The 27,444-nt window shown below is 39.0% G+C and overlaps 1 protein-coding gene across 1 annotated transcript; it reads left to right on the top strand.

Moving 5' to 3' along the window:
• Positions 1–3,317: 3,317 nt before the first annotated feature.
• On the top strand, positions 3,318–25,836 carry LOC307123544 (deoxynucleoside triphosphate triphosphohydrolase SAMHD1-like). The gene is made up of 15 exons (XM_079812103.1): positions 3,318–3,509; positions 7,742–7,836; positions 12,592–12,752; positions 13,445–13,560; positions 13,690–13,761; positions 16,522–16,553; positions 18,004–18,153; positions 20,297–20,397; positions 20,837–20,945; positions 22,565–22,656; positions 22,804–22,916; positions 23,207–23,343; positions 23,423–23,515; positions 24,867–24,971; positions 25,165–25,836. Exons 1-15 carry the CDS (start codon positions 3,422–3,424, stop codon positions 25,327–25,329), a joined length of 1,629 nt encoding a protein of 542 aa, XP_079668229.1. The 5' UTR covers positions 3,318–3,421; the 3' UTR covers positions 25,330–25,836.
• Positions 25,837–27,444: the final 1,608 nt, after the last annotated feature.

The raw sequence follows: 27,444 nt of genomic DNA, 5'->3' as shown, positions 1-27,444 counted from the left end.
AACTTTTGAAACGGTCTCAATGAAAACAACAATAACACGAATGCGTGAAAACAATGACGTCATGCACATGCGTATTACATGTTCAATGTATAGTGTTTCATCACCATCTAATAACCTAGCAGAATACTCAAGGGAAAAGCTTCCCTGTTTTAACCCTTTAGAACTTGAAACTAAAAAAGGGCGTTTCCACGTAATTAGTTTTTTTGACTGTAGAATTATAACACAATGTGCTGTCTTCAAGTGCAAGGTGTAATTTTTTTTTTCAGAAAACAACAGGCTTTCAATAAATTACAGTTGTTTACCCTTACTGTGTGTGGTGAGTTTGAAAATAGAATTAAAATAGACAATAAATTCAAAAACGGAAATACATTTTACTGCTTTTTATTTAGAAAAAAATCTGAAACCCCTGAACGAAAGAATCTAACACTTTAAACCTGAAGAATAAACTATAATATATATATACAAGACTTTTTGTGACTCTGGGTTGCAGAGTTTTGACTCAGGAGCCTTTCTTTACTCCAGTTCTCCAGGTGTTTTTGATAATTCATTCTAGTCATTCAAATGAAGCTGTTCCTATCAAGTTGCAAACATAGGCCCACATTACACTCCGCCTATACTGCGGTGGCTTGGTAGGGTTGAAGCTAAACTCTGCAGGACATCAGCTCTCTAGGACTGAACTTGACTTAGAGGTACCTTAATGCTGTGTTCACATCAAACGTGAGTAGTGTCAGGAGCGAGTGATTTCAATGTTAAGTCAATGGAAAGGCGCGTTGACGCGCATCTGGAGGTCCTGCGGCGCAATAGACGCGGTCAGCCTCATTCACGCGTCCATTTCTTGCGAATGACGCAAATTGAGCGTCTTGGGCGTTATGCGCGAGTGGTTCCATTTTGTGCATTCACGCGTTTGAAGCCAGAGTTGAACATTTTTAACTTTGGCATCAATTCGCACCGCGTTAACCAATCAGGAGCCTGCTCGCTGCGGTCACGTGGAAAAGTGATGTGATGAGAAACCCTGCATAATTGAAAAATACTACTATTGTGTCTCAAAATGTAGTTTTAAGACTTTTTCAGGTGAGAATGTAGTTGTTTAAAGCTCAAATCTGTGGTTTATGTATAAAGAGCATATTTAAAAAAAATGTTTTTGTGTTTTTGGAGTTGTGAGATCCAGGCGATCACCGGGCAATCACCGCTCATTAACCAGAGCAGCCTTTCCTCAGCCAGTCCTTCTGGCGTCTGCCGCTGGCTCTGATGTCCTGTAGTGGTTTGTTTTGTGTAGATCTAACGGCCGAGCTTTGCTCTCATGAATCTATAATTTGTTGTCTGCCAAATCGTTTTGACTGAGGGCAAAGAGAAGTTTCATAACTTAATTTCTTTAGGATATTTAAATATACATGCAGTGAAGATAATGTAGGAGTTACCTGGACCACATCTGTGTGGCTATTAATGTTTGATATATATTTTTAATGAAAATGAAAAGAGGCAGAGTGATATTTTATGACATTTTCTCCTGGAGCGCCTTGAACGTGAATCGATTTAATTGGACGCGCGAATGGATTCAAAATTTTCAAGCGTCCAACAAGACGTGGTAGACGCGATTTTGACGCTCTATTCGCGTTTGGTGTGAAAGCAGCATTAGGGTCCCACCCCAGTGACGGCCACTTGTACCTTAAAAGATACAATTTTGTACTCCTTTATTTTTTTTTTTTTGAGTATACGTTTTGCACAGTATATTTTTTTGTTTTCTTTCTTTGTCATTTTGTCAACTCAATGTTTAGTTCAATAATTGTTCTGCTAAATGACACAATAGCAAACACAAAGTCTGAAGTGACAGTGAAAGTGTTTATGAATGGAAATGAAAGCACTGATCAGCTGCTCATCTGTTCCTGCATGAACAGAAGAACACGATTAACTGGACTCAATTACATCAAAACACTGAAAGTTTCATTGTTCTTGTGAAACCTTGTTTGACCTGTTTAATCTGCCTCAGGTGAATCTGAATGACGACTTCTTTAACTGCTCACATAGAGTCTGTACTGAGATTATAAAGGTACATGTGTGCCATTTAAGGCCATCTGTGCTATGAATAAGATATTTTAATGCAAATGTAAATTATGAATACAGAAATCAAATGCAATATTTTGGTTAATCTGAATATAATTTCAGGATGTGTTCTGAGCTCTAATAATTTAATACTGTTTTATTGGAGCTTCAATGTTATAATAAACAACAGGAATCAATGGAGCCAAAAATATATTAGTATTATAATTACAAACAGAGCATCTTATTTTGTCTCTAGAAAAGTAAGAAACAAGAAAGAAAAAAGAAAGAGAAGGGGGGGGGGGGGTCATATTTTGTGAGAGAAGAGATCCGAAAACAGGCTTTTCCTTCCCTTTTGCTCGTTTTATTCTGTAAATCCTTGTTGTATTTTAGTTATATTTGTAGCTCTATTATTTATTTAAGGACACAGAAACTTTCATTTAAATATTTATTTTGCAAAGTCCATTGAATCAATGAGTGACGTGTACACCAGTGAAAGCTCAAACAAAGATCATCTGTTCATCATCTGAAGCTGCTCCACCTGTTCTTCAAACAAATATTGTCTGACTATTCATACTTCATTAAAGTCAACCACAGAATAATTTTATGTTCGTGATCATTTAAACAAAACACTCCTCACCTTACAGACTGAACCTGCTCAGGTGTGTATTTCAGATGAGTGTTTGTGTCTTATGTTTTTCAGGACATTACACATCAACTGACATGACACACCTGATTTGAACTAAAGTTTAAAAGGAAAGATATACAGTATAAAAAAAAATTATATACCAAATGAACTCAGCATTATCACAGTGTTATATAACTATTATATCACTGCGGTCATGTCTTTTCTTTTGACTCAGAATAAGATATTTTGAGGAATGTTGGTCGAAATACTGAACCCCATTTAAAAAAAAATTCTCAAAATATCTTTTCACAGAAGAAAGGAGCTCATACAGATGTGAAATGACATGAGCGGAGTAAAAGATGACTTAAATGTACATTTTTGCATGACCTATCCCTTTAACATTCACATTGTATTATGTAATATTTGCATTACATTTGCATATATTTGCTTAACAGGCTCCTCTACCAAAGCTGTAAGACAAATACATACACAGGAACTATACAGTAAATATTGTGTGATCAGCACCTCGTGAATGTGTTTTCAGCAGCAGTCGCTCTGATCCGACTCATTCCCCTTCACTAAAGCTCAACGTTTGTCTGAGACACACCCTCATAGTTTCATGACAATGACTTTCCCCATCACGTAATCCAGCGAGTTGAGTTGCTGGATTTATGAAATCTGTATGCAGTTGTACAGATCTTTATTGCCTCCTCATCTGAGTTTTTAACAACCCACAAAAAGAAGACAAAAGTGAAGATGCTTCGATCTGAACAAACCAAAAAAACTCTCACTGATCACAGGAAAAATCTCCAAGATCTAAAAAAGTCCTATGAAGAAAGTGAAGGTAAGGGAAGACATACATGATTTAATTTAATTTTGCAGTTCATGCACACAGCTCACTTTGATAATGTGTATATATAATTGACTGAAGTTCATGTGATACATCTCTCCTGCTTCCATCTTCATGTTTAGAGTAATATTCATCTGTTACTTATAACAAATCAAAAAAAAAAACAAGTTCAGCAAAAGAGTATTGTGATAGATTTAACAAGGATAAAAAAGGAAGCTGTTGACAAAAGAAACGCCCACAGAAACTACGTCAGAAAGGCATAACCAACTTCATCCACTTGAACTACTTTCCTAAAAATAGTCCCACTGCTAAAATTTTAAATTAGAAAAAAATACTGTTCATAGTTTGTATACAAACATTTATATTAGCGATAAAATGAACACAAATATAAGCTGCACTTTTCTAGAAAGTCTTGCCCCATACACATCCACTCTAAATGCATTGCTGAAATGCTCTCTTGTGTTTACAAACTGAGGAAATACAATTATTTAAAATATATTTCCCTTTTGAATATGGTACTCTCACATTGTGTTGGTGTTTTCTGATGCTTATGATGCTGATGAAGTCTGATTGGTTTGCGTCTGTGCACCTAGACAGACAAATGGCTTTTCAAAACTGGCGGGGCTGACTGTTTATTTCAAGCCTGTCTTATCGCACATTTAGGGGGGTTTTTGCCTGCCATGGGCCCCATGGCATCAAGCTCCCCAGCCTATGGACTCGCAGGACGGCTTTCCATTCTGCGCTAATAGTGGGCCGTTTTGCAGTACTTTCCCCATAAGAGTCAGAAAACACTGACGCAATGTAAATGAACTGTATCATAAGGGAACTCTCTGGTTACTAATGTAACCTTGGTTCCCTGAGATAACGCCAACAACACTCTAAAAAGAGATGTGTTAAAAATGACACATGTTGTGTTAGTTTTAACACATGTAGTGAGTGTGCTCAGGGACAACACGTTGTGTCAAATTTAACACGATAAATGTGTAAGTCATTTTAACACACTAATTGTGTCAGGTAATCACATAATCAGATGTAATTTTAAAAATAAAGTGAAACTAAATTATTAAGCATTTAATCAATAGTCGAGTACAGAACGCATGTGCACACAAAGTACAATGTTTCAAACTCTATGACTCTATAAACTCAATTATTCACACTTCAACACCACATCGATGCTGCTTTTGAGAAAAGATCATGAAGAGATAACAGTTGACAGAGTTTGTGCTTTGAATTAAATTAAAATGTAGCAACTGATAAAACATTCTATATAAATAACTTTTATTTACTCAGGCCTGTTTGTTTGAGAACATAAACACTGCATACAATGCACAATGATGGTGTGTGTCGCGCTTTATAACATGATGTGTTGAGAACAACACAACCAGATGTGTTAAAAATTGACTCATGTTGTGTCAGTTTTAACACATGTAGTGTGTGTGCTCAGGGACAACACATTTTGTGTAGATTTTAACACATGTAGTGTGTGTGCTCAGGGACAACACAAGTTGTGTAGATTTTAACACATATTGTGTGTGTGTGTGTTCTCAGGGACAACACATGTTGTGTAGATTTTAACACATGTAGTGTGTGTGCTCAGGGACAACACGTGTTGTGTAGATTTTAACACATGTAGTGTGTGTGCTCAGGGACAACACATGTTGTGTAGATTTTAACACATGTTGTGTAGATTTTAACACATGTAGTGTGTGTGCTCAGGGACAACACATGTTGTGTAGATTTTAACACATGTAGTGTGTGTGCTCAGGGACAACACATGTTGTGTAGATTTTAACACATGTTGTGTAGATTTTAACACATGTAGTGTGTGTGCTCAGGGACAACACATGTTGTGTAGATGTTAACACATGTAGTGTGTGTGCTCAGGGACAACACATGTTGCGTAAAATTTAACACACAACCTGTGTCGTTTTCTTTAACACATCTCCGTGTTACCTGTAACTCAACTAATGTGTTATTCCTCTTACACAGAAGTGTGTTGAAACCTTTTACACAATAATGTGTTATAGTTACACAACGTGTGTCAGATGTGTGTTACATGTTACTTCGTGTTTGGATGAACACTGACACGTATTGTTAACTTGTGTTTAGTCCATTGACGTTTAATAAAGAGTGTTTGACTGTTTATTGTATTACCTGGATGTTTTAGACATCATGAATCTACACACACCAGCTCTTATTGAGATGAACAGAGGTTTAGATGTTGATGTTCATTGAATGTTTCATCTGAAGTCTCCAGAATCGTGATCAGTGGCTCCTTTATTTGAGCTCTTGACCCTTTACTTGTCTTTTAATTCTTCTCTTTCTGCTGTAACTGCATTTTAATCAAATATGTTTGTTATGGCATGAAAGAAAACACGATCAGAAGTTTCTTGATCAAGTCATAATCTCAAGATCTGATCCAGTTTATGATTAAATGGATGGTGTACATTTACTAGAGGTGGGCAGATCGATACTAATATCGATAATATCGATACCAACGTTGGTATCGGTATTGATCGATACCAACGTGAAAATATCGATACTTAAGTTTCAGTTTCTCTCGTTTTGCGACCTGGCCGTGTTTGTCAAAATGCTGCTGCTGTCACAGAGCAGAGCAAGCTCTCAAGACTGCTGCTCGTGCTCGACGCTGCTCTCCTCCCCCTCTCCTGTGTTGTACCGTCACGTGACTCACCACTAGCGCTACCACCAGCAGTCAGGCGCGCGCGCCGCTCAGCCGCGCATTTCTAACAGCCAGTCAGAGGCGGAGAATGGCAGCAGAGAGAAAGAGGAGCGTTGTATGTAAAACTTTGTGACTTTGTTTATTTAAGAAAAAAATCCTGAAAAGAAGTGCACTAAAGAGGAGAAACATTTTTTGTTAACATGCTACTTGAAAAGAGATTTTGTTTTTACATTTTTTATATTTGTGAAGTAATCATTTTGTAACTTTGTTTATTTAAATAAAACAGAAGTAACCAAAAGTTGTTTCTGAACAAAAGCTTTTGTAGTACTGATTAATAACCCAAAATGCAAATCACAAAAACAAATTAAAAGTCATGAAAATTCATTTAGATCTAGGTTGAAGACGCATCCACCTTAATTATTAAAAAGTATCGATATTGGTATCGGTATCGGCGATACTGGCCCTGTATTATACCAAATCTAGCGGTATCGCACACCTCTAACATTTACTTTATTTATGTGCTATTAGCTATAAAAGTTTTGTGAAGTTAGTCCATGATGTCCAGCAGTGCAGAATGAATTCTTAAAAAAATACAAATTCAATGTTTTCAGAAATTTTAGAGCTGCAGCAGATACTCGTCAAACACACACATCAAGAATCAGATCATGAATCGCAACAATGGTGACAAACGCTTTATCCTGCAGTGCATGCTGGGAGTCATGGATGAGTTTTGTACTATGGTGACTCCCAGAATGCATTGCGGGCTGAAGCTTTTGGTTTGTTACCATTATTGAGATTCATGAGCTGATTCTTGATATGTGTGTGTGCCTGTGTGACACCATAGACTAGAACATCCTATGTGCACTGTGTATCTAAAAACAAATGGGCAGATAATGACAACAATATTATAAAATAATTATTAACAGCGCAAAATATTTTTTACAGTAAAGTTTCAGATATCAAACACTTGTCTGAGCTCAGCAAATGTATTCGATGATAACATTATCATCTGATCAGAGTTTTCTCATGGTAATTTCTGCTGCTTCAAGTGTGCATAATAAACACACAGTCACAGCAAACAGAGAAAAACTGATGTGAAAGAGTCAAGGGTCAAGAGCTCAAATAAAGGAGCCACTGATCACGATTCTGGTGACTTCAGATGAAACATTCACTGAATCATCAACACAAATCCTGTTCATCTCAATAAGAGCTTCTGTCTGACAGAAATAAAGTCAGTCTGGTCAGTGATAACAAGTGAAAAGCGGAGAAAACATTTGAAAAAGACATTGAAAAATACATTGAAAAAGAGGCATGATGTGATTGGCTGCCAAAACACCCACTGCTGTTCATCCAGAGTAACATTTAACACACATTGTGTGTTATATCTACACAACATGTGTCAAAATACCATCAACACACTCAGTGTGTTGTTTTTTAACACATCTCTTTTTAGAGTGAAGCATTGCATAGATTGCAGTGCTACTGCGCCTACGCGAGTAACCGGAGCGATTTTACACTGGATATATAAAATGTCCTGCTTTTCCAGAGCCTGAGAAACAACAGTTATGGGAGCTTATTAAGGATGAATTCCAAGACATCCTGAAGAAATACTCCTTAGACTTCTCAAAAGAACAAATGAAGGTAAGCTACGTACTCATGTAACATTTCTGCTAATAACCCAGTCAACAATTTGATCTCTCATTGATCTCCCCGTGAGCTCCCAAGATACTTGTGATGTGGTCACAATGTGAGGTCACAGTCAGCTAAAAGTGTAATCTCAGTGCCCTCACTGTGCTCATACTATGAAATGCACACCTTACATGGTGTCTGTGTGTAACCCCCCACATAGCAACATTGTGTCGGCCCAGATCCGGCCCAAATTTGGCACTTGTGGCATACTGATCTGGCCCACATGCTGCATTGAATGACGGCCCTTGAGTGGACCGCTCCTGTTTGCCAGATCTGGGCCACAAGCAGGCCAGAGCAATGCCACATGTCAGCCAAGAGCAAAGAAATAAACCAGAACTGGACCTTATCTGAGCCACAAAATCTGTGTATAATAAATATGGAATCAGCTCAGCTTTAATAAACCTGTTAACAAGCAGAATCACTGAAGGAGAGAAGAGAACAGAAGAAAAGAGACGAGCAGAAAGACAAGAACTACAACTGACTTCAGCCACAGCTTTAGATGAAATCAACTGAAGATAAAAGATGAAATCAACTGAAGATCTCAGCAGAGGAGGATTGAACAACTCCACAAACAGCATTACCAGCTTCACACATTACTAACCAGACTGACTTTATTTCTGTCAGACGTCTACAGAAGCTCTTATTGAGAATTAACAAACTCTAATGTGTTTCATCTGAAGTCACCATGACAAATGGTGTTCCAACAGTTCTGGTTTATTTCTTTGCTCTTGGCTGACATGTGGCATTACTCTGGCCTGCTTGTTGCCCAGATCTGGCAAACAGGAGTGGGCCACTCAAGGGCCGTCATTCCACGCAGCATGTGGGCCAGATCAGTATGCCACAAGTGCCAGATGTGGGCCAGATCTGGGCCAGACTGACTTTATTTCTGTCAGTCGTCTACAGAAGCTCTTATTCAGGTTTAGATGTTGATGTTTTATTGAAAAAAGTTGTTTGAAGTCACCATTATGGTGATCAGTGTTGCTTTAGTTGGGTTCTTGACCCTTGACTTGTTAGCATTTTTTTTCTCTGTCTGCTGTAACTGTTTGTTACATTGAGAACAGCAAGAGAAAATTGATGATGACAAGGTGATGACAGATGATGTTGGCTTGTTGTTGGTGATACAGTTGTCATCATCATATAGTGCCTTATTTGCTGGTCTCCTGAGAGTCATTGATTATAGTAGCCTTGTGACTCTACAGCAGGAGATCCAGCAGTGTTTTCTTCACATAAACTAAATGATTATCAATAAATGTGTACATAAGTTTTATATTCCAGTTTAATAACACATCACATAATAAGCACTTAGACACAGACATCAAGAATCAGCCTATGAATCTCAACAATGGTGACATGCTTCATGCCGCAATGCATTCTGGGAGCCATAGATGAGTTTGTGTGATCTACCCAGAATGCATTGCGGCATGTCACCATTGTTGAGATTCATAGGCTGATTCTTGATGTCTATGTGTGAGTTAAACTTGCAGGAGTGAGAAGTGCTTATTGTGTGAGGTGTTATTAAACTGCAGTACAAAACTTATGTAAACATTTTTTGATAATCGTTTAGTTTATCTGATGAAAACATTGCTGGATCTTCTGCCTTAAAGTCACAAGGCTAATCAATGACTCTTAGAAGATCAGCAATTAAGGCCATTATATGGCTCCCAGAATGCATTGTGGCATGAAGCATGTCACCATTGTTGAGATTCATAGGCAGATTCTTGTTGTCTGTGTGTGAGTTAATCTCGCAGGAGTTAGAATGTGATTAGTGTACAATCTATTTCAAAACGAATTCAGCTCTTCTGATTAAAACACTGCTGGATCTTTTCCAGAATCACAACAAAACAAAGTTAATAGTATATTGCTCATACTCAGTCATAAAACTGATTAATTTAATTACTACACAATGATCATATTCTCATCATCGAGCAGCCGACAGCATCTGATTGTGTTTACTCTTGCTTTTCTTGCCATAACAAACTCAGTTACAGCAGCCAGAGAAACACTAACATTAAAAAGTCATGCCCAACTAAAGAAAACACTGATCACCATGATGGTCACATTAGGAACTAACAATTTTCTAAACAAAATCAAACAAAAAATCTGTTAATTCTCAATAAGAGCTTCTGTAGACGTCTGACATAAATAAAGTCAGTCTGGTTAGTAATGTGTGAAGCTGGTAATGCTGTTTGTGGAGTTGTTTAATTCTCCTCTGCTGAGATCTTCAGAGATTTAATGTCTTTTTTATAGTCAGTCGTAGTTCTTGTGTTTTTCTTTTTTCTCTTTTCTTCAGTGATTCTGCTCATTATCATCAGGTGTTCACCACTAATGGTCAATCATCACTTAATTAATCTCTTAATTATCTCATTAACTTTAACATTGATTCAGTGTTACTTTAACACTCTGTAGCAGGGGTGGGCAACTCCAGTCCTCGAGGGCCACTGTCCTGCAGAGTTTAGCTCCAACCCTGATAAAACTCACCTGCCTGTAGCCTTCTACACAGTAAAATCCCCAGTGTTAAATTAACACTGCTCAGAGCACATATGGTCCCACTCCACAGAGTGTTAAAGTAACACTGAATCAGTGTTAAAGTTAATGAGATAATTGAGAGATTAATTAAGTGATGATTGGCTATTAGTGATGAACACCTGATGATAATGAGCAAAATCACTAAAGAAAAGAGAAAAAAAGAAAAACACAAGAACTACGACTGACTATAAAAAAGACATTAAATCTCTGAAGATCTCAGCAGAGGAGGATTAAACAACTCCACAATCAGCATTACCAGCTTCACACATTACAAACCAGACTGACTTTATTTCTGTCAGATGTCTACAGAAGCTCTTATTGAGGTTTAGATGTTGATGTTTTATTGAAAATAAAAGTTGTTTGAAGTTACCATTATGGTGATTAGTGTTGCTTTAGTTGGGCTCTTGACCTTTGACTTGTCAGCAGTTTTTTTCTCTGGTCGCTGTAACTGTTTATTACGGTGAGAACAGCAAGAGAAAATTCTTGATGACAAGTTGATGACAGATGATGTTGGCTTGTTGTTGATGATACAGTTGTTATCATCATATAGTGCCTTATTTGCTGATCTCCTGAGAGTCATTGATTATAGTAGCCTTGTGACTCTACAGCAGAAGATCCAGCAGTGTTTACTTCACATAAACTAAATGGTTATCAAAAAATGTGTACATAAGTTTTGTACTCCAGTTTAATAACACATCACATAATAAGCACTTCTAACTCCTGCGAGTTATACTCACACATAGACATCAAGAATCAGCCTATGAATCTCAACAATGGTGACATGCTTCATGCCGCAATTAATTCTGGGTACGTCACGCAAAACTCATCTATGGCTCCCAGAATGCATTGTGGCATGAAGCATGTCACCATTGTTGAGATTCATAGGCTTATTCTTGATGTGTGTGTGTGAGTTACACTCGCAGGAGTTAGAAGTGATTAGTGTACAATCTATTTCAAAACGAATTCAGCTCTTCTGATTAAAACCCTGCTGGATCTTTTCTAGAATCACAATAAAAAAAAGTTAATGGTATATTGCTCATACTAAAATAAATTCATATAAACTCATATAAAATCGATTAATTGAATTACTACACAATGATCATATTTTCATCATCGGGCAGCCGACAGCATCTGATTGTGTTTACTCTTGCTTTTCTTGCCATAACAAACTCAGTTACAGCAGCCAGAGAAACACGAATATTAAAAAGTCACCAAACTGCCCAACTAAACAAAACACTATTCACCATGAAGGTCACATTAAGAACTAACAATTTTCTAAACAAAATCAAACAAAAAATCTGTTAATTCTCAATAAGAGCTTCTGTAGACGTCTGACAGAAATAAATTCAGTCTGGTTTGTAATGTGTGAAGCTGGTAATGCTGTTGTTTAATTCTCCTCTGCTGAGATCCTCAGAGATTTAATGTCTTTTTTTATAGTCAGTCGTAGTTTTTGTGTTTTTCTTTTTTCTCTTTTCTTCAGTGATTCTGCTCATTATCATCAGGTGTTCACCACTAATGGTCAATCATCACTTAATTAATCTCTTAATTATCTCATTAACTTTAACACTGATTCAGTGTTACTTTAACACTCTGTAGAGTGGGACCATATGTGCTCTGAGCAGTGTTAATTTAACACTGGGGATTTTATTGTGTAGTAATCCAGGAGACACTGATTAGCTGGTTCAGGTGTGTTTGATTAGGGTTGGAGCTAAACTCTGCAGGACAGTGGCCCTCGAGGACTGGAGTTGCCCATGCCTGCTCTGTAGAGTGGGACCATATGTGCTCTGAGCAGTGTTAATTTAACACTGGGGATTTTACTGTGTATCTGGGAAGTTTTTTCCTTTTTGTGGACATAAGTATGAATGTACGTATCATTTTGTGGATAACAGAAGGCACCTTTCATGGAGAAATTGCATAAATGTGTTTTACTTCTCTATTTTTGCAACAAAACAAACTCAAACAAGCAGCACTTTGTTCCTAAATGAATCATTGCTTGAAAAGAATTGGTTGAGTAAATTATTAAATTACTCATATCACCAGTCAGGATGCATTTCACTCATGAACTGCTCTGTGAATTCACCCACAAAAGTAGTTTTTGCAACTACATGGTTTTTGTACATGCTAAGTCACAAAATGCATTGAATGTTCGTGCGATGAACCGGTGTGTTTTGTATCCTGTAGATTTTCAATGACCCCATTCATGGTCACATTGAGTTGCACCCCCTGCTGGTGAAGATCACAGATACGCCTCAGTTTCAGAGACTCCGGCATATCAAACAGCTCGGAGGAACATATCTAGTGTATCCGGGCGCTTCTCACAATCGCTTCGAGCACTCTCTTGGGTGAGATATTATACTCATAATTTTTTTTTTACTTTGATTAAGAAATTATATTTAAGTTAATAACTGTTGAGGCCAGATTTACTAAACAGGGCAAATTAGCATGAGAGCGCAATTCCAAAAAAAGCACAGATGGGAGTGTAAAGTTCTGCGCGTGATCTACTGATGACGCACACGCAAATTAGTGAACACAGCTGGATCATTTCCATGATGACCAACGCAATCTACCTGTTAGCGTCTGGTTGAAGACGCGCTTTTTTGGGGGATATAAATAATGGCACAAACACCACTAATTGACGAGTGCAAACCTTTGTAAATCACCTTGCCTGATTCATTTAAATACTTTCCTCTCATACATTTTGCGTCTGAAAGGGGAACTCCTACAAATGCATATGCAATAAGATCAAATGCTAAAATAACCCTGTCCAAGCATTTTCAGCACAAATTTTTCCACTGCGTGTCTTTAGTAAATCCTGACAGTAGTTTTTTAACACCAAAAGAGGGTTTGCCTGGTTGCAAGCTTTTAGTAAAGCTGGCCCTTAAAGTTAATATTTCTATAATTTGACTACATTTGCACGTTCACGATTCTCTGATGCTGATGTTTTTACATGACATGCAAGTGTAAAACTGTTTTTAATTTTTTTGCTAGATTCAGTGTTTTTAGTAGTAAACTGTGGTGTGTGTGTGTGTGTTAGAGTGGCATATTTAGCAGGTTGTCTGGTCAAGATTCTTCATGACAATCAGCCAGAGCTCAAAATCACCAAACAGGATTTCCTGTGTGTTCAGATCGCTGGACTGTGTCACGACTTGGGTGAGTATGATTATGGAAAGTGAAAATAATCCAATATTATTTGAGTCTCAACTCATCCAAGCCCTCGTCAAATGAGCACAGACTTATGATAATCATTCCTAGAAGTATCAAGTGTCTCTTTATTTTTAGGTCATGGTCCAGGTTCCCATGTATTTGATGGTCTGGTTATTCCTGAAACCAAAAAAATAAAAAAAATAAGAGGTAAGTCTCTGTGGACACACCTTTCTTACTCATGTCATTAGTCCTATTCGGACGGGACTAGTTTTCTAAACCACATTTGAGTAACAATTCTTATCACTCAATGTCTGTGATTCCATATACCGATTCGAACGGGAGTAAGATCTGATGTGAGAGTGTGTATTTTCTAGACGTGGGCATTACAGAAGGTCATGTGCTGTGCTTGCGTAAATCACGTATGACGTATATGTCTTTTAATTGATTATTAATTAATATAATTATATGGATGGATGCCGAGATGATCCGCATCCTATCAAAAGCCATGGAATAGCTCGGTTTAGAGTGGTCTGCCACAGAGGATCCCACACGCAGGTGCTTGAATGAATGGTTCCTGTCCAGTCGCGCTGCTCCCTCAGGGAAGACAGATGCACAGTCCTTCTGGTGGACCCTCTCTGGTGGAGACAGTCATGGTTCCCCGAGATGATTCAGCTGCTGACATGGCCAATTCCTCTGAGGAAGGACCTTCTTTCCCAAGCGTAAGGTACAATGTGGCACCCCCAACCTGAGTTGTGGGCCTTCCATGTTTGGCCTCTTGGCAGGAGCCTACGAGCCTCCCAGCGAGGTTATTGAGCACCATTATCAAGGCTGGGGCCCGATCTACAAGATGCCTCTAAGCCCTTAAATGGCCCGTATTCTCAGGCTGGTGTGCAGCCCGGAGCGAAGACCTAGCAACCTGTGACATTTCACTGGTGCTGTCTTTGATGCAAGAGCTGCCCGAAAGGGGTGCACCCCCTTACATGTCAGGAGCGAGTGATTTGAATGTTAAGTCAATGGAAAGGCGCGTTGACGCGTGTCTGGAGGCCCTGCGGCGTGTTAGACGCGATTCCACCTCATTCGCGTGTCCAGTTCATGCGAATGACGCGAATTGAGCGCCTTGCGCAATTGCCGCGTTATATGCGAGTGTTGCTTTTTGTCCATTCACGCATTTGAAGCGAATTCACGTCTGACGCCTGAGTTGAAAAATCGGAACTTTGGCGTGAATTCGTGCCACGTTAACCAATCAGGAGCCTGCTCGCTGTGGTCACGTGGTAAAGTGACGTGATGAGAAACCCTGCATAATTTAAAAATGCTACTATTGTGTCACAAAATGTAGTTTTAAGACTTTTTCAGGTGAGAAAGTAGTTGTTTAAAGCTCAAATCTGTGGTTTATTTATAAAGAGAGCGCCTATTTAAAAAAAATAATCTTGTGTTTGTGGGGTTGTGAGATCCAGGCGATCCCCGGGCAATCACAGCTCATAACCCCGGCGAGAACAGCCTTTCCTCGGCCAGTCCTTCTGACGTCTGCCGCTGGCTCTGTTGTGGTTAAACATAAGATCGTCTTGTGTGGATCTAACGGTCGATCTTTGGTGTCATGAATCTATAATTTGTTGTCTGCCAAATCGTTTTGACTGAGGGCAAAGAGAAGTTTCACAACTTAATTACATTTTTTTAGGATATTTAACTCCTATAAGGTTGGAGTTACCTGGACCACATTTGTGTGGCTATTAATGTTTAATTTATATTTTTAATGAAAATGAAAAGAGGCAGAGTGGTGTTTTATGATTGACATATTACTCCTGGAGCGCCTTGAACGCGCGTCTATTTCGCTTCAAACGCTCGATTTTTACGGGCGTCCAATTCGCCGCGGACGCGCGAATGGATTAAAAATGTTCAAGCGCCCAACTAGATGCGGTAGACGCGATTTGGACGCTCTATTCGCATTTGGTAGGAAACTAAAAAAGTCAAAAGTCTCGAGTCCAAATAAAGTAAACACTTATAACCATCATTATGACTTCAGACATAAACATCTAAACCTCTATTAATTCTCAATAAGAACTTTTGTAGATGTTTGACAGAAATAAAGTCAAACTGGTTAATAATAAGTGTAATAATGTGTAATGGCTGGAAGTCAGTTGTGTCTCTTTTTTCTTTTCTTGTTGTTTCTCTTTCCTTCAATGATTCTGTTTATTACCATCAGGTGTCACCACTAGTGGTCAATTATCACTTAATTAATCACACAATTATCTCATTAACTTCAACACTGCTTCAGTGTCATTTTAACACCATGCAGCATGGACACATACTATATGTACATTTAAAGGGCTGTACACACTGGGACGAATATCGTGCGCGCTTATCACCAGCGTTTTTCGTGAAGTTTTTCGGCGCGTCTTGAGTGTTCAAACCCAAGCGATTTTCACTGCGCTGAGTAAACGTGCAAATTCAGTAGATAGCGCTCCCAGTACACAAGGTGGTGCTGCGGCACTTTATGCTTCTGACACTCGCTTGTCATACAGAAGAAGAAGAGAGACAGTATTTACGTGCTTGCCAAAACCCACAAGACATATTATGTCTTTGGCCAAAACCATTCACACACTTTTTGGTAACTGGCAAGCAGCATTAGCTGTTCATCTTCTTCTTAGTCTACTAACTACTTCTTCGTTGTATCAATGCGTGCTCAGCAAGAGGCGTTTTTTTTTTTTAAATGACGCTTTTACGCCTGCCGTTTTGTGCGTCGGTGTGAACAATCACATTGGCGGCTATTGTTTAGTCACGAGGCATTAAACGTCGGCGATAAACGCACGCAAAAATCGTCCCGGTGTGAACAGGCCTTAACACTGGGGATTTTCCTGTGTGTCCCATCTGAATAAGGCTATTGTTACATTTTGTAAATTAACCTGAAAGAGTTTGTTTATGTGCATAACATGACTTACAATCCACATTAGACCTGCTTCTTTTTCTTAGGCTTGCCTGATGACATTCCTGAAAAGTGGAAGGTGAGAATGGACACATTGCTCACACACTCAGTGCAATTGGGCTCTGTAACATATTTATTTATTATCTCAGCTGTATTTATTTTAGGGCTGCAACGACGCGTCGACGTCGTCGATGACGTCGACTACGAAAATACGTCGACGTGCGTGAAATGCGTCGACGCGTCGGCGGCACATTATTTACGTTCTAGAATGGAACAGAAGATCTAGAATAATGGCAGCTTCTGCTCCCGGGCATAGTGAAAATGATCATTTATCATATAAAGCCAGACCGCGGCATTCAAAAGTGTGGCAGTACTTTAAACAGAAGCCGAATAAAACTGTGCTTTGTTCGCTCTGTTACTCCGGTTTCACACTGCACGCGGTGGCAGAGCAGAAGCTGTGCGCGTGGAGAGCGGGAGCTTTCACACTGCAGTAAGTGTTGCCAAGTCCGCTTTTTTCCGCGGAATTGGGCTACTTCTACACTGTTGCCGCGGGCTGTGTCTCATGTCCGCGGGTTGAAGCAAAAAAACACACATATTTAACCCCCCGAACGCGATGTTTACCAGAGAACCTCCCCGAAACGCGATTGGGCTTGTTTTGGGCTAGTTTTGAGTAACGAATGGGTGGGTTTTGTTGTGTAAACCTGGCAACCCTGCTGCCAGTGTTCTCTCGCGCAGCTGAACCGTGGCGCGTGTATTGCAACAGACGGTCACATTTTCCGGTGTTCTTCTCCGACCCCAGTACGTCTCGTGCTTTTATTTATTATGGGCTGCATATATCTCCTGTTAATGCGACCTGGTTCCGCTCTGTCCCAAACACATATGCATAATAACTTGCTGTATATAGGTAGTTTACATGATTAAAGTAACATTAAAGTTAAGATAGGCCTCTAGCTTTAATCATTTAAATGTGTCTTTGAAGTTTGGGCAAAAACTTCTGGCAGCTTTAGTCGTTGTTTATGCACATGTATCTTCAAAATAGACGACTAGTTATACATTAAAACTATGCTGAAAGCTCCTGTATGTGAACCTTTTGCAGATAAATACAAGTGCATTTTCGTTTACTATTGACACAAATCAATAAGTAAATCATACTCAACTACTATAGTAAACAACTTTTCCTAATTAGGCCTACTCTGTATACATTTTATGATGAATAGTATCATTATATATTATGTTTAAAAAGCTTCTTGTGTTCATATATTTCATTATAAAATGGCATACTATGTACACTACCCTTCCTGAAATACAATTAATATTGTCATCATTCATTGATTTCATGTTAAAATAATATATAAATTCACTACCCTCTTTGAAATACAATAATCAGTAAAAAAGAATAATAAGATTAATCTGGAAAAATAATCGTTAGATTAGTCGACTAATCGAAAAAATAATCGTTAGATTAGTCGACAGAAAAAATAATCGTTAGTTGCAGCTCTAATTTATTTGTATTTGTGTCTTTACTGCAGCACGAGCAGATGTCAGTGCAGATGTTTGATGACATTGTGAAGAATTTGAAGGCTGAGAATGAGAATGTGTTGAAAGAGCACGGCCTGGACAATAGAGACGTCGCCTTCATTAAAGAGTTAATCGAAGGGGCAAAAGCTTCAGTTGATGAGGTACATACTGATACTCCAGCAGGTTCATACTGATACTCCAGCTGTTCATACTGATACTCCAGCAGGTTCATACTGATACTCCAGCTGTTCATACTGATACTCCAGCTGTTCATACTGATACTCCAGCTGTTCATACTGATGCTCCAGCTGTTCATACTGATACTCCAGCTGTTCATACTGATACTCCAGCTGATCATACTGATACTCCAGCTGTTCATACTGATACTCCAGCTGTTTATACTGATACTCCAGCTGATCATACTGATACTCCAGCTGTTCATACTGATACTCCAGCTGTTTATACTGATACTCCAGCTGATCATACTGATACTCCAGCTGTTTATACTGATACTCCAGCTGTTCATACTGATACTCCAGCTGATCATACTGATGCTCCAGCTGTTCATACTGATACTCCAGCTGATCATACTGATACTCCAGCTGTTTATACTGATACTCCAGCTGATCATACTGATACTCCAGCTGTTCATACTGATACTCCAGCTGATCATACTGATACTCCAGCTGTTTATACTGACGCTCCAGCTGTTCATACTGATACTCCAGCTGTTCATACTGATACTCCAGCTGATCATACTGATACTCCAGCTGTTTATACTGATACTCCAGCTGATCATACTGATACTCCAGCTGTTTATACTGATACTCCAGCTGATCATACTGATACTCCAGCTGTTCATACTGATACTCCAGCTGTTTATACTGATACTCCAGCTGTTCATACTGATACTCCAGCTGATCATACTGATACTCCAGCTGTTTATACTGATACTCCAGCTGTTTATACTGATACTCCAGCTGTTTATACTGATACTCCAGCTGTTCATACTGATACTCCAGCTGTTTATACTGACGCTCCAGCTGTTCATACTGATACTCCAGCTGATCATACTGATACTCCAGCTGTTCATACTGATACTCCAGCTGTTCATACTGATACTCCAGCTGATCATACTGATACTCCAGCTGATCATACTGATACTCCAGCTGATCATACTGATACTCCAGCTGTTCATACTGATACTCCAGCTGTTCATACTGATACTCCAGCTGTTTATACTGATACTCCAGCTGTTCATACTGATACTCCAGCTGTTCATACTGATACTCCAGCTGTTCATTCTGATTCTCCAGCTGATCATACTGATACTCCAGCTGTTCATACTGATACTCCAGCTGTTCATACTGATACTCCAGCTGTTCATACTGATGCTCCAGCTGTTCATACTGATACTCCAGCTGATCATACTGATACTCCAGCTGTTCATACTGATACTCCAGCTGTTCATACTGATACTCCAGCTGTTCATACTGATACTCCAGCTGATCATACTGATACTCCAGCTGTTCATACTGATACTCCAGCTGTTCATACTGATACTCCAGCTGATCATACTGATACTCCAGCTGTTTATACTGATACTCCAGCTGTTCATACTGATACTCCAGCTGTTTATACTGATACTCCAGCTGATCATACTGATACTCCAGCTGTTTATACTGATACTCCAGCTGTTCATACTGATACTCCAGCTGTTCATACTGATACTCCAGCTGTTCATACTGATACTCCAGCTGATCATACTGATACTCCAGCTGTTCATACTGATACTCCAGCTGTTCATACTGATACTCCAGCTGATCATACTGATACTCCAGCTGTTCATACTGATACTCCAGCTGTTCATACTGATACTCCAGCTGTTCATACTGATACTCCAGCTGATCATACTGATACTCCAGCTGTTTATACTGATACTCCAGCTGATCATACTGATACTCCAGCTGTTTATACTGATACTCCAGCTGATCATACTGATACTCCAGCTGTTTATACTGATACTCCAGCTGTTTATACTGATACTCCAGCTGTTCATACTGATACTCCAGCTGATCATACTGATACTCCAGCTGTTTATACTGATACTCCAGCTGTTCATACTGATACTCCAGCTGTTCATACTGATACTCCAGCTGTTCATACTGATACTCCAGCTGTTCATACTGATACTCCAGCTGTTCATACTGATACTCCAGCTGTTTATACTGATACTCCAGCTGTTTGTGATGTGTTAGCATGAATGAAGTCTGATTTACTTACAGCTTTTTCTTTACTTTTCAGTGGACATACAAGGGCAGAACTGAAGACAAATCCTTCCTGTATGAGATTGTGGCAAATAAACAGAACGGCATTGATGTGGACAAATGGGACTATTTTGCACGGTAATTATTATTAGACATTTTGCATTTTGAAATACATATCGCCACCTTGGAATTATAAGGTTCTATCTGCATTCCGACTGGTTTGGAGATATTGAGCTTTAAAGTTTTTTGCATTTTTTTCATTCCATTTGACTGTGTAGAAAGAACCTTTTTATTTGCTTAATAAAAAGTTCCAAAAAGCTTAAAAACTTAAAAAACTACATCACATAATGTAAAGAAGTTGTCACAGAATTAGAATATGTGAATAACTAAATTTTGACAAAAATGTCAGATAGAACCTTATAATTCCAAGGGGACGATATTTAATGTTATGATATATATATATATATATATATATATATATATATATATATATATATATATATATATATATATATATATATATATATATATATATATATATATATATATATATATATATGATATTTAAATCTCACAGAGACTGTCATCACCTCGGCATTCGAAACAGCTTTGACCATCATCGTCTGCTGAAGTTCGCTCGAGTCTGTGAAGTGAACGGGAGAAATCACATCTGCTTCAGAGACAAGGTGCACAAGACAATTACACTACTAACCAATCACACACATACTGAATATGGCATACTGAGTATACTCAAGAATCATCTACTCTATGTAGCGAGTTAGCTCAAAGGGGAAATATTAATAATGTTTCATCATGAACATTTGAATCAGTTAATGAGAGTAACTTGATGCAGCTACATTAACATTACAATCAATCAATCAGTTCATCCTGTGAACTCTCAGGACTGATTATTAATTAATTCTAAGTGAAGGGTTTTTTTCATGGCCACAGAAAAATAATTCTGCCTTTGCATTTATAGCGCTAAGAGTGTGTAGCAAAATCGATAATTTAAGTGAAAATTTGTTTGCAGGCTGGGTGTCAGAACCAAACGTACAAGTTTTATTAACTAAATCACAAACAACAACTAAAATAAAATAAACACACACACACACACACACACACACACACACACACACACACACACACACACACACACACACACACACACACACACACACAAGATCACACATATGGGGTAGAATGGAAAGTGAAAGTGGTTGAAGAACCAGATCAGAACAGAGGAATGAAGCTATGAAAAACACCTGGGAGAACCATCAGTTATGATTGCAAGCTCCTTTGTTTGAACCAAGGGGTTCACAGCTTTGACTAACTAGACATCGATTTAGTATATCGTACGTTACTTGCATTTGCCTGAGAGATTGAAGAGTATCTGATGTACAATCACAGGTGAAAGTCTTGGTGTTGAAGTTGTAATCGATTTCCTCTGCATTGACTGAAGAAGATTTGATGAACTTGCATGGTTATTTTGACTCGGTCGTGGTTGTGGTCGAGAAAGTTGCACATGGCTTGGTGTTGGGCCTGCCGGCCTGTGACGTGTGGTCAGATCGGGTTTCCGGTCCCACACACGCACTTGGCTTGGTGTCTGACATGATTAAGCTGGGTTTGTGCCCATTTATACTCCAATTAATTTAACAAACACACACTGCAACTGTAGGAGCTAAATCTAATACTTTAAGCTACTGAGTTGTCTTGGTCCCGGAAAAGTTAGGTTGACTCACTTTCTTTGGTGTTACGTTGTTTACTTCGTCCATAATAACGAGAAGACCATTCTCCTGTTGCATCACTATACAGAGTTTATTGGCTCCACAAACACCACAGTGCATAATGTCCATTTTTGTATTCAATACATTCATCCCAAGGGAAGTTTACATACGTTCACCGCTATTGCGGTCAAAACCTTTTTGCCCTTCCGGGTCAAAACACCTACCTACAGCATAAGGAAGGCTACATATATACATTGATCTCTCAGTAATGTTCACAGCGCCACTCAGTGTTCAAAACAAGAATAACATCACCCAGCCATACACATTTTGGCTCCTACAGCAACCTATGAGGACGTGACAAACACGAAAGTGTAAGGTTAAAGACCTCAGAAAGAGTTTTAAAGCTCATTTGTTAAATATAACAAATAATAGTGTCTGATTTTTTCAGTCGTTAAATCTCTTTTGTAGTTTTATTCTCTGCTTTAAATTGTCAGGTCAAAATGACATTTAAAACTCTTGAATGTGAACACTGCATTATGGGAACTGGATCTATGACGCTCTGGTGTTTGTGTGTCTAACAGGAAGCAGATAATGTTTATGACATGTTTCGCACCCGATACACTCTCCATCGCCAGGCCTACCAGCACAAGATCTGCAACATCATTGAAGACATGTGAGTCTCTCTGTTTGAGTCGATGTGAGATCACACAAAATTAAACCTCCTGCCTCACTTATTCTTCCTATAAAAATTCAGCATTCAGTTGACTGCGCTCTTTATACATGTTTTAAACACTAGTTCATATGTTTTTCTGTGTTTTAGGCTTTCAGAAGCGCTCGTACTAGCTGATCGTAACCTTCATGAAGGGAAACCTGAAGATATGCTGAAGATTTCTGAAGCCATAAAGACAGCAGAGGAATACAGCAAACTCACAGGTGAGCTGAAAGCAGAAAAACTCAAAAATGTATACACCTTCCAAACAAGTCTACCACATTATATAATATGAGTAGCACTTCTGGTTTTGGGGACCTCTACTCAAAATGATTGTTAAACAATTAATTTAAATGAATAAGGTTAAAATAAATTAGCTTTATTTTTTCTGCCATGCTCTGTTTTATCCATCAGAAAAATTATGTAACTGTCTGCAAAAAGTTATTTGATAATACTTTTACACTACATTGTCAGAAAAGTCTATTTTAGTTAATGATAATGAATCTTGTGTCAGATGAAATCTTTGAGCAGATCTCGTCCTCCACTACTGAGAACCTGAAGAAATCCAGAGACATCCTGGACAAGATCGGCAGAAGAAAACTGCCAAAGTTTGTGGGAGAAGCTCGTCTTACTGAGGAAAACAAAACAAAGGTTGGACAGAAACTGAAAAACACAATGTAGTTTGATTTACCCTATGTAACTGACTAACCTTCTAAAACTGTAAATTCAGGAAGAGCTGACAGAAACATGGAAAGCCGCAGTGCAGAAGTACAAACCTACAGACCCTGCCGTTTGCCTGAACATTGGAGATTTACCAGTTTATGTAAGTTATATACCACTTGTAACGTGTATAAATACTGCAATAGTAGATTTGAATATTGGACCAGTATCAGAAGAACCAAATTCAGCTCAGGGAGGAAAAGGTTGTGCTTAATGAAACACAGACACAAGATTGCGGTACCCAAAGATGTGATATATTACAGTGACATAAGTTGACAGACAATTACAATATTTACATGTACACAAAGATAGTATTGAGTTCATAATTGTTAATAAACAGATCTAAGTGTTCTCAGTTCAGTTCATACGCAACAATTCAAGTGCTTGGATTCAGCAGCCGTTTATGCACACCCACACAATGGGCAAAGTCCGACAATCAGTTAATGTTCATGAAAAGATCAGTCCATAAAATAAAATGAATGTGCAAAAATATATGGAAGTGTATAATAGTGTGCGGGGGTGTGTGAGGGAAGCAACTTCAGCGCCTCCTACCACACCGGCAGATGCTTGCACTCTTAATCTTCGGTTCAGGGCCTAGTAGCTCGCCATCCATACAAGAACCTGGCCTGTATAAACAGGACCAAGCAATGAATAACACTGAATTCAATCAATTCAATTCGGAATTCAATTCAATGAAATAACAATCATTTAATATCATAATGTCATGATATTATCATAATCATATCAATCAATCATATCATCATCATCGTCATGTACATGATTCAACTTTGTCCTGCATATAGCAACAAGAGTACTCTATAAATAAACAATATCATCCAAAATTTCAGCATTAAATAGTGAACCATTTCACAATCAAACATCAATATTGCTATAAATGTCATCAAATATTAGTGCATTATTCATATAAATTCGATACAATTAAGCACATAATATATACATATACGAAATCTGATTCAGTAATAAATAAGTACAGCCAGCACTGGCTAATAAATTCATATATGCCACACACAAGAGCACTAGTCTTTTAGCGCCATATGATACAAACAAATGACACTCACCAGTTCCCGTCTCATTAAATCACTCAACACAGCAGTCTCAACATGAAATGGAGGCATCTAAAAAGGTTGACAGGCATAACAGTTCAAGACCGGTAGTTTAGTGAATCAATATAATACAATTACAGGGTTAAACGCCTACCTGCAGCAGCTCACCACATCGACTCCCACACACACACAAATCAACAGCGCACACGCCATATTTAAAGGGAAATGACGCGGCCTCCGTATCAAATCTCGCGATACTTGGGCAAATCTCACGATAACATAAACAGTGGGGAGTCGTGAGAAGAGAGCATAAAGCAGGGAATAACCAGGGTTACACACTCTTATATTCACCTTTGCCTTCATATCTTCATTATTTCATCTCTTACCCAGGTGGTTGATCTGGATCACGGCATGAAGGACAAAAACCCCATTGATTATGTCTATTTCTACAGCAAGAGGAAACCCAATCAAGCTTCTACCATTAAAGATTATCAGGTTCTCATGAAAGTTTTATCTCGGACCATTGCAGCATTTTTAAAAATGAGTGTCATTTATTCCTTACCAATGCACTTTTGGTAAACAATTTGGACTGGAGCTTGAAACTCTTTTTTTCAGTGTTGGGCTCAGTGAGTTTACTCCATGATCTTTATAAAACTCATGGTGTGTGATATTTGTCTTGTTTTGACAGCTGTCCAGTTTCCTGCCAAAGAGGTTCAATGAAGAGCTTGTCAGAGTTTATTACAGAAGAACTGATGATCAGACGGCTGAAGATAAGATGGAGGAGAAGAAGAAGGTGGAAGAGGCTGAGAAGTGCTTTCAGATCTGGTGTGCAGACAATTTTGGACTCCCCTAGGCAGCTGAATTAAATACAGTTTCAGTTAAAGGTAAATGTCACGGTCACAGCTGCATTTTTCATCATCCCTTCTTCTGCTCACCTGCTCACAGTCAGCAATCACCCAGTCATGATCACCAGAGTATTAATCACCCTCCACCTCATCCCCACATCACTACAGGCAGCATATCAGCACACTCCTCACTCTTTTGCATTGTCTTGTCTTGTTTGAGGACTCACCTACCTGTCAGCACTTACTTTCTACAAGTGTATGTTACGTGTCTCCATCGTCTTCCTGATCTTTTGTGCCTCCAACTCCGAGTTCCAGAAACTCACCAGTCTCCCTGCCAAGGTGTGTTCTTCAGCTGTAATCTTCCACGCCATCCACAAGCTCCTCTTCCATCTGCAATGCAAAAGGACTGTTAGTATTCCCATTCACCATTTGTCTGCATTCCTCAACATCAGATCTACTCACCTGTTAGTTCCCATTACCTTCTGAATTAAATAAAGCTGTTTCACATCATTACCATCCTTGTTGTGAGTCTCTGTTCCGTAACAGTGTATACAAAAATGGGTTGAGACTGTTGGGTAAGGACGCTGGGTTGATTTAGCCCAATTTGGGTTGAAGGTCATGCTTAATCTGTAACCCAGCGGTGCTGGGTAGGGAACCAGGCCGTTAAAGAGCTTGCATGTCATGTTAATAACATGGACGACACCAGTGCGAGAAGCCGCCATTTTCCCAGCGTCTTCTGATGGAACTGAGTGAAACACTGTTTATGGTAAGTAAAGATAAAGTCTTTAACGATAGTTTTAGTACAGGAGTATTTTGAGATTTATTTGAAGGTGGTAAAAGTCAGAAAAGGGCTTTAAATGGAAATATTTGATGTTTTTGCCTCAAGTCTTTACGACCTCTTTTATTGAAATGATGAGACACTTTTAATATACTGGGTTTCTTATGTCTTATTTAGAAGTCTGTTAATAGAGGGTTATACACAGATTCACATTTTAATTCATAATTTCTATTTCTCTTCGCGAACAACCCGATAAAGAATTAGTTTCACTTAAGGAAATGAATCGGCAATATGTAATAAAGGTTGAATTATTTTGATGCTGTTGAAGCGATAATTGTTAATTTTATCTCAGACTTGATGATCTTTTGTGTGTTCATTTTCCCCATGCCTGGAGTAACCGACGCCGGTGACTGCTGTGCAAGGAGGAGTGCATAATCTTCTCAGCTTCTTCTGAAGAGAGGGAAAGACGGCTTCTGGTAAGTAAAGTCTAAAATTCCATGTCGTTATCAAAAGGCCTTTATCACACTTCCTATTTCCGATAAGTGAAGCAGGGCACCGCTACACCGCTACAGCCTGCTGAAATTTTCCCTTCCAAATTTGCATTCTGAATAATAAATACATTTCTATCCTGCCACAGTCCAGTGCTTGTCTTCTCATTAACAGTATTTCTCTTACTAATCATATTTCCTACCTATTGAATTAAAAATTTTGTATGAATTTGACTGATAAACACCCTTACAAAAGATAACGTCTCGGTTAAGTATGTAACCCTCGTTCCCTGAAGGGGGGAATGGAGACGTACGTCGGAACTGAACGACGAATTGGGATCTGTTTTCAGAGACCATTCTACTTCGAGTGATTAAAAATGAGCCAATGGACATTGGCATGTGGTTCACGCATTCCAAGCACCGCCCCGCAACGCGGGTAAAAATACGGAAGTGGAATACCACATCATTGCTTTTCAACTGAGGACTAAGTGACTCGGGCCTTCAGCTGAAGCACAGCCCCTGGCGACAAGACATACGTCTCCATTCCCTCCTTTGGGGAACGAGGGTTACATACGTAACCGAGACATTCCCTTTCAGTCGGTCACATTCAACTTACATCGGAACTGACCGACGAATTGGGATTCCTACCAACACGCCAGGGATGCTGGCCCTTCCAGCGCCCTGCCTGAGCTCGCTGGACCACTCCTATGTTGGTGTGGGAGTCAGGGCTCCCGGCAGGGAAGGACAGTCACTGCTGTTCCTGCAAGACCCACTCAGCGTGACTATTGGATAACACTGGGAAAGCATGCCCGTCTCGGGAGATGGTACACTGCAGAGCCACGTCCTCCAAGGGAGGA

This window comes from Gobio gobio (genome assembly GCF_949357685.1).
Source record: "Gobio gobio genome assembly, chromosome: 3".
Taxonomy (NCBI): Eukaryota; Metazoa; Chordata; class Actinopteri; order Cypriniformes; family Gobionidae; genus Gobio; species Gobio gobio.
Note: the sequence above shows the minus strand (reverse complement) of the source record. Positions and strands in the feature narration are given on the sequence as shown.

Coding starts and splice junctions, on each gene's coding strand:
- LOC307123544 (XM_079812103.1), top strand. CDS start 3,422: ATGCTTCGATCTGAACAAACCAAAAAAACTCTCACTGATCACAGGAAA. Junction 3,510..7,741: donor GTCCTATGAAGAAAGTGAAG/GTAAGGGAAGAC, acceptor CTGCTTTTCCAG/AGCCTGAGAAACAACAGTTA. Junction 18,154..20,296: donor CAAAAGCTTCAGTTGATGAG/GTACATACTGAT, acceptor TTTACTTTTCAG/TGGACATACAAGGGCAGAAC.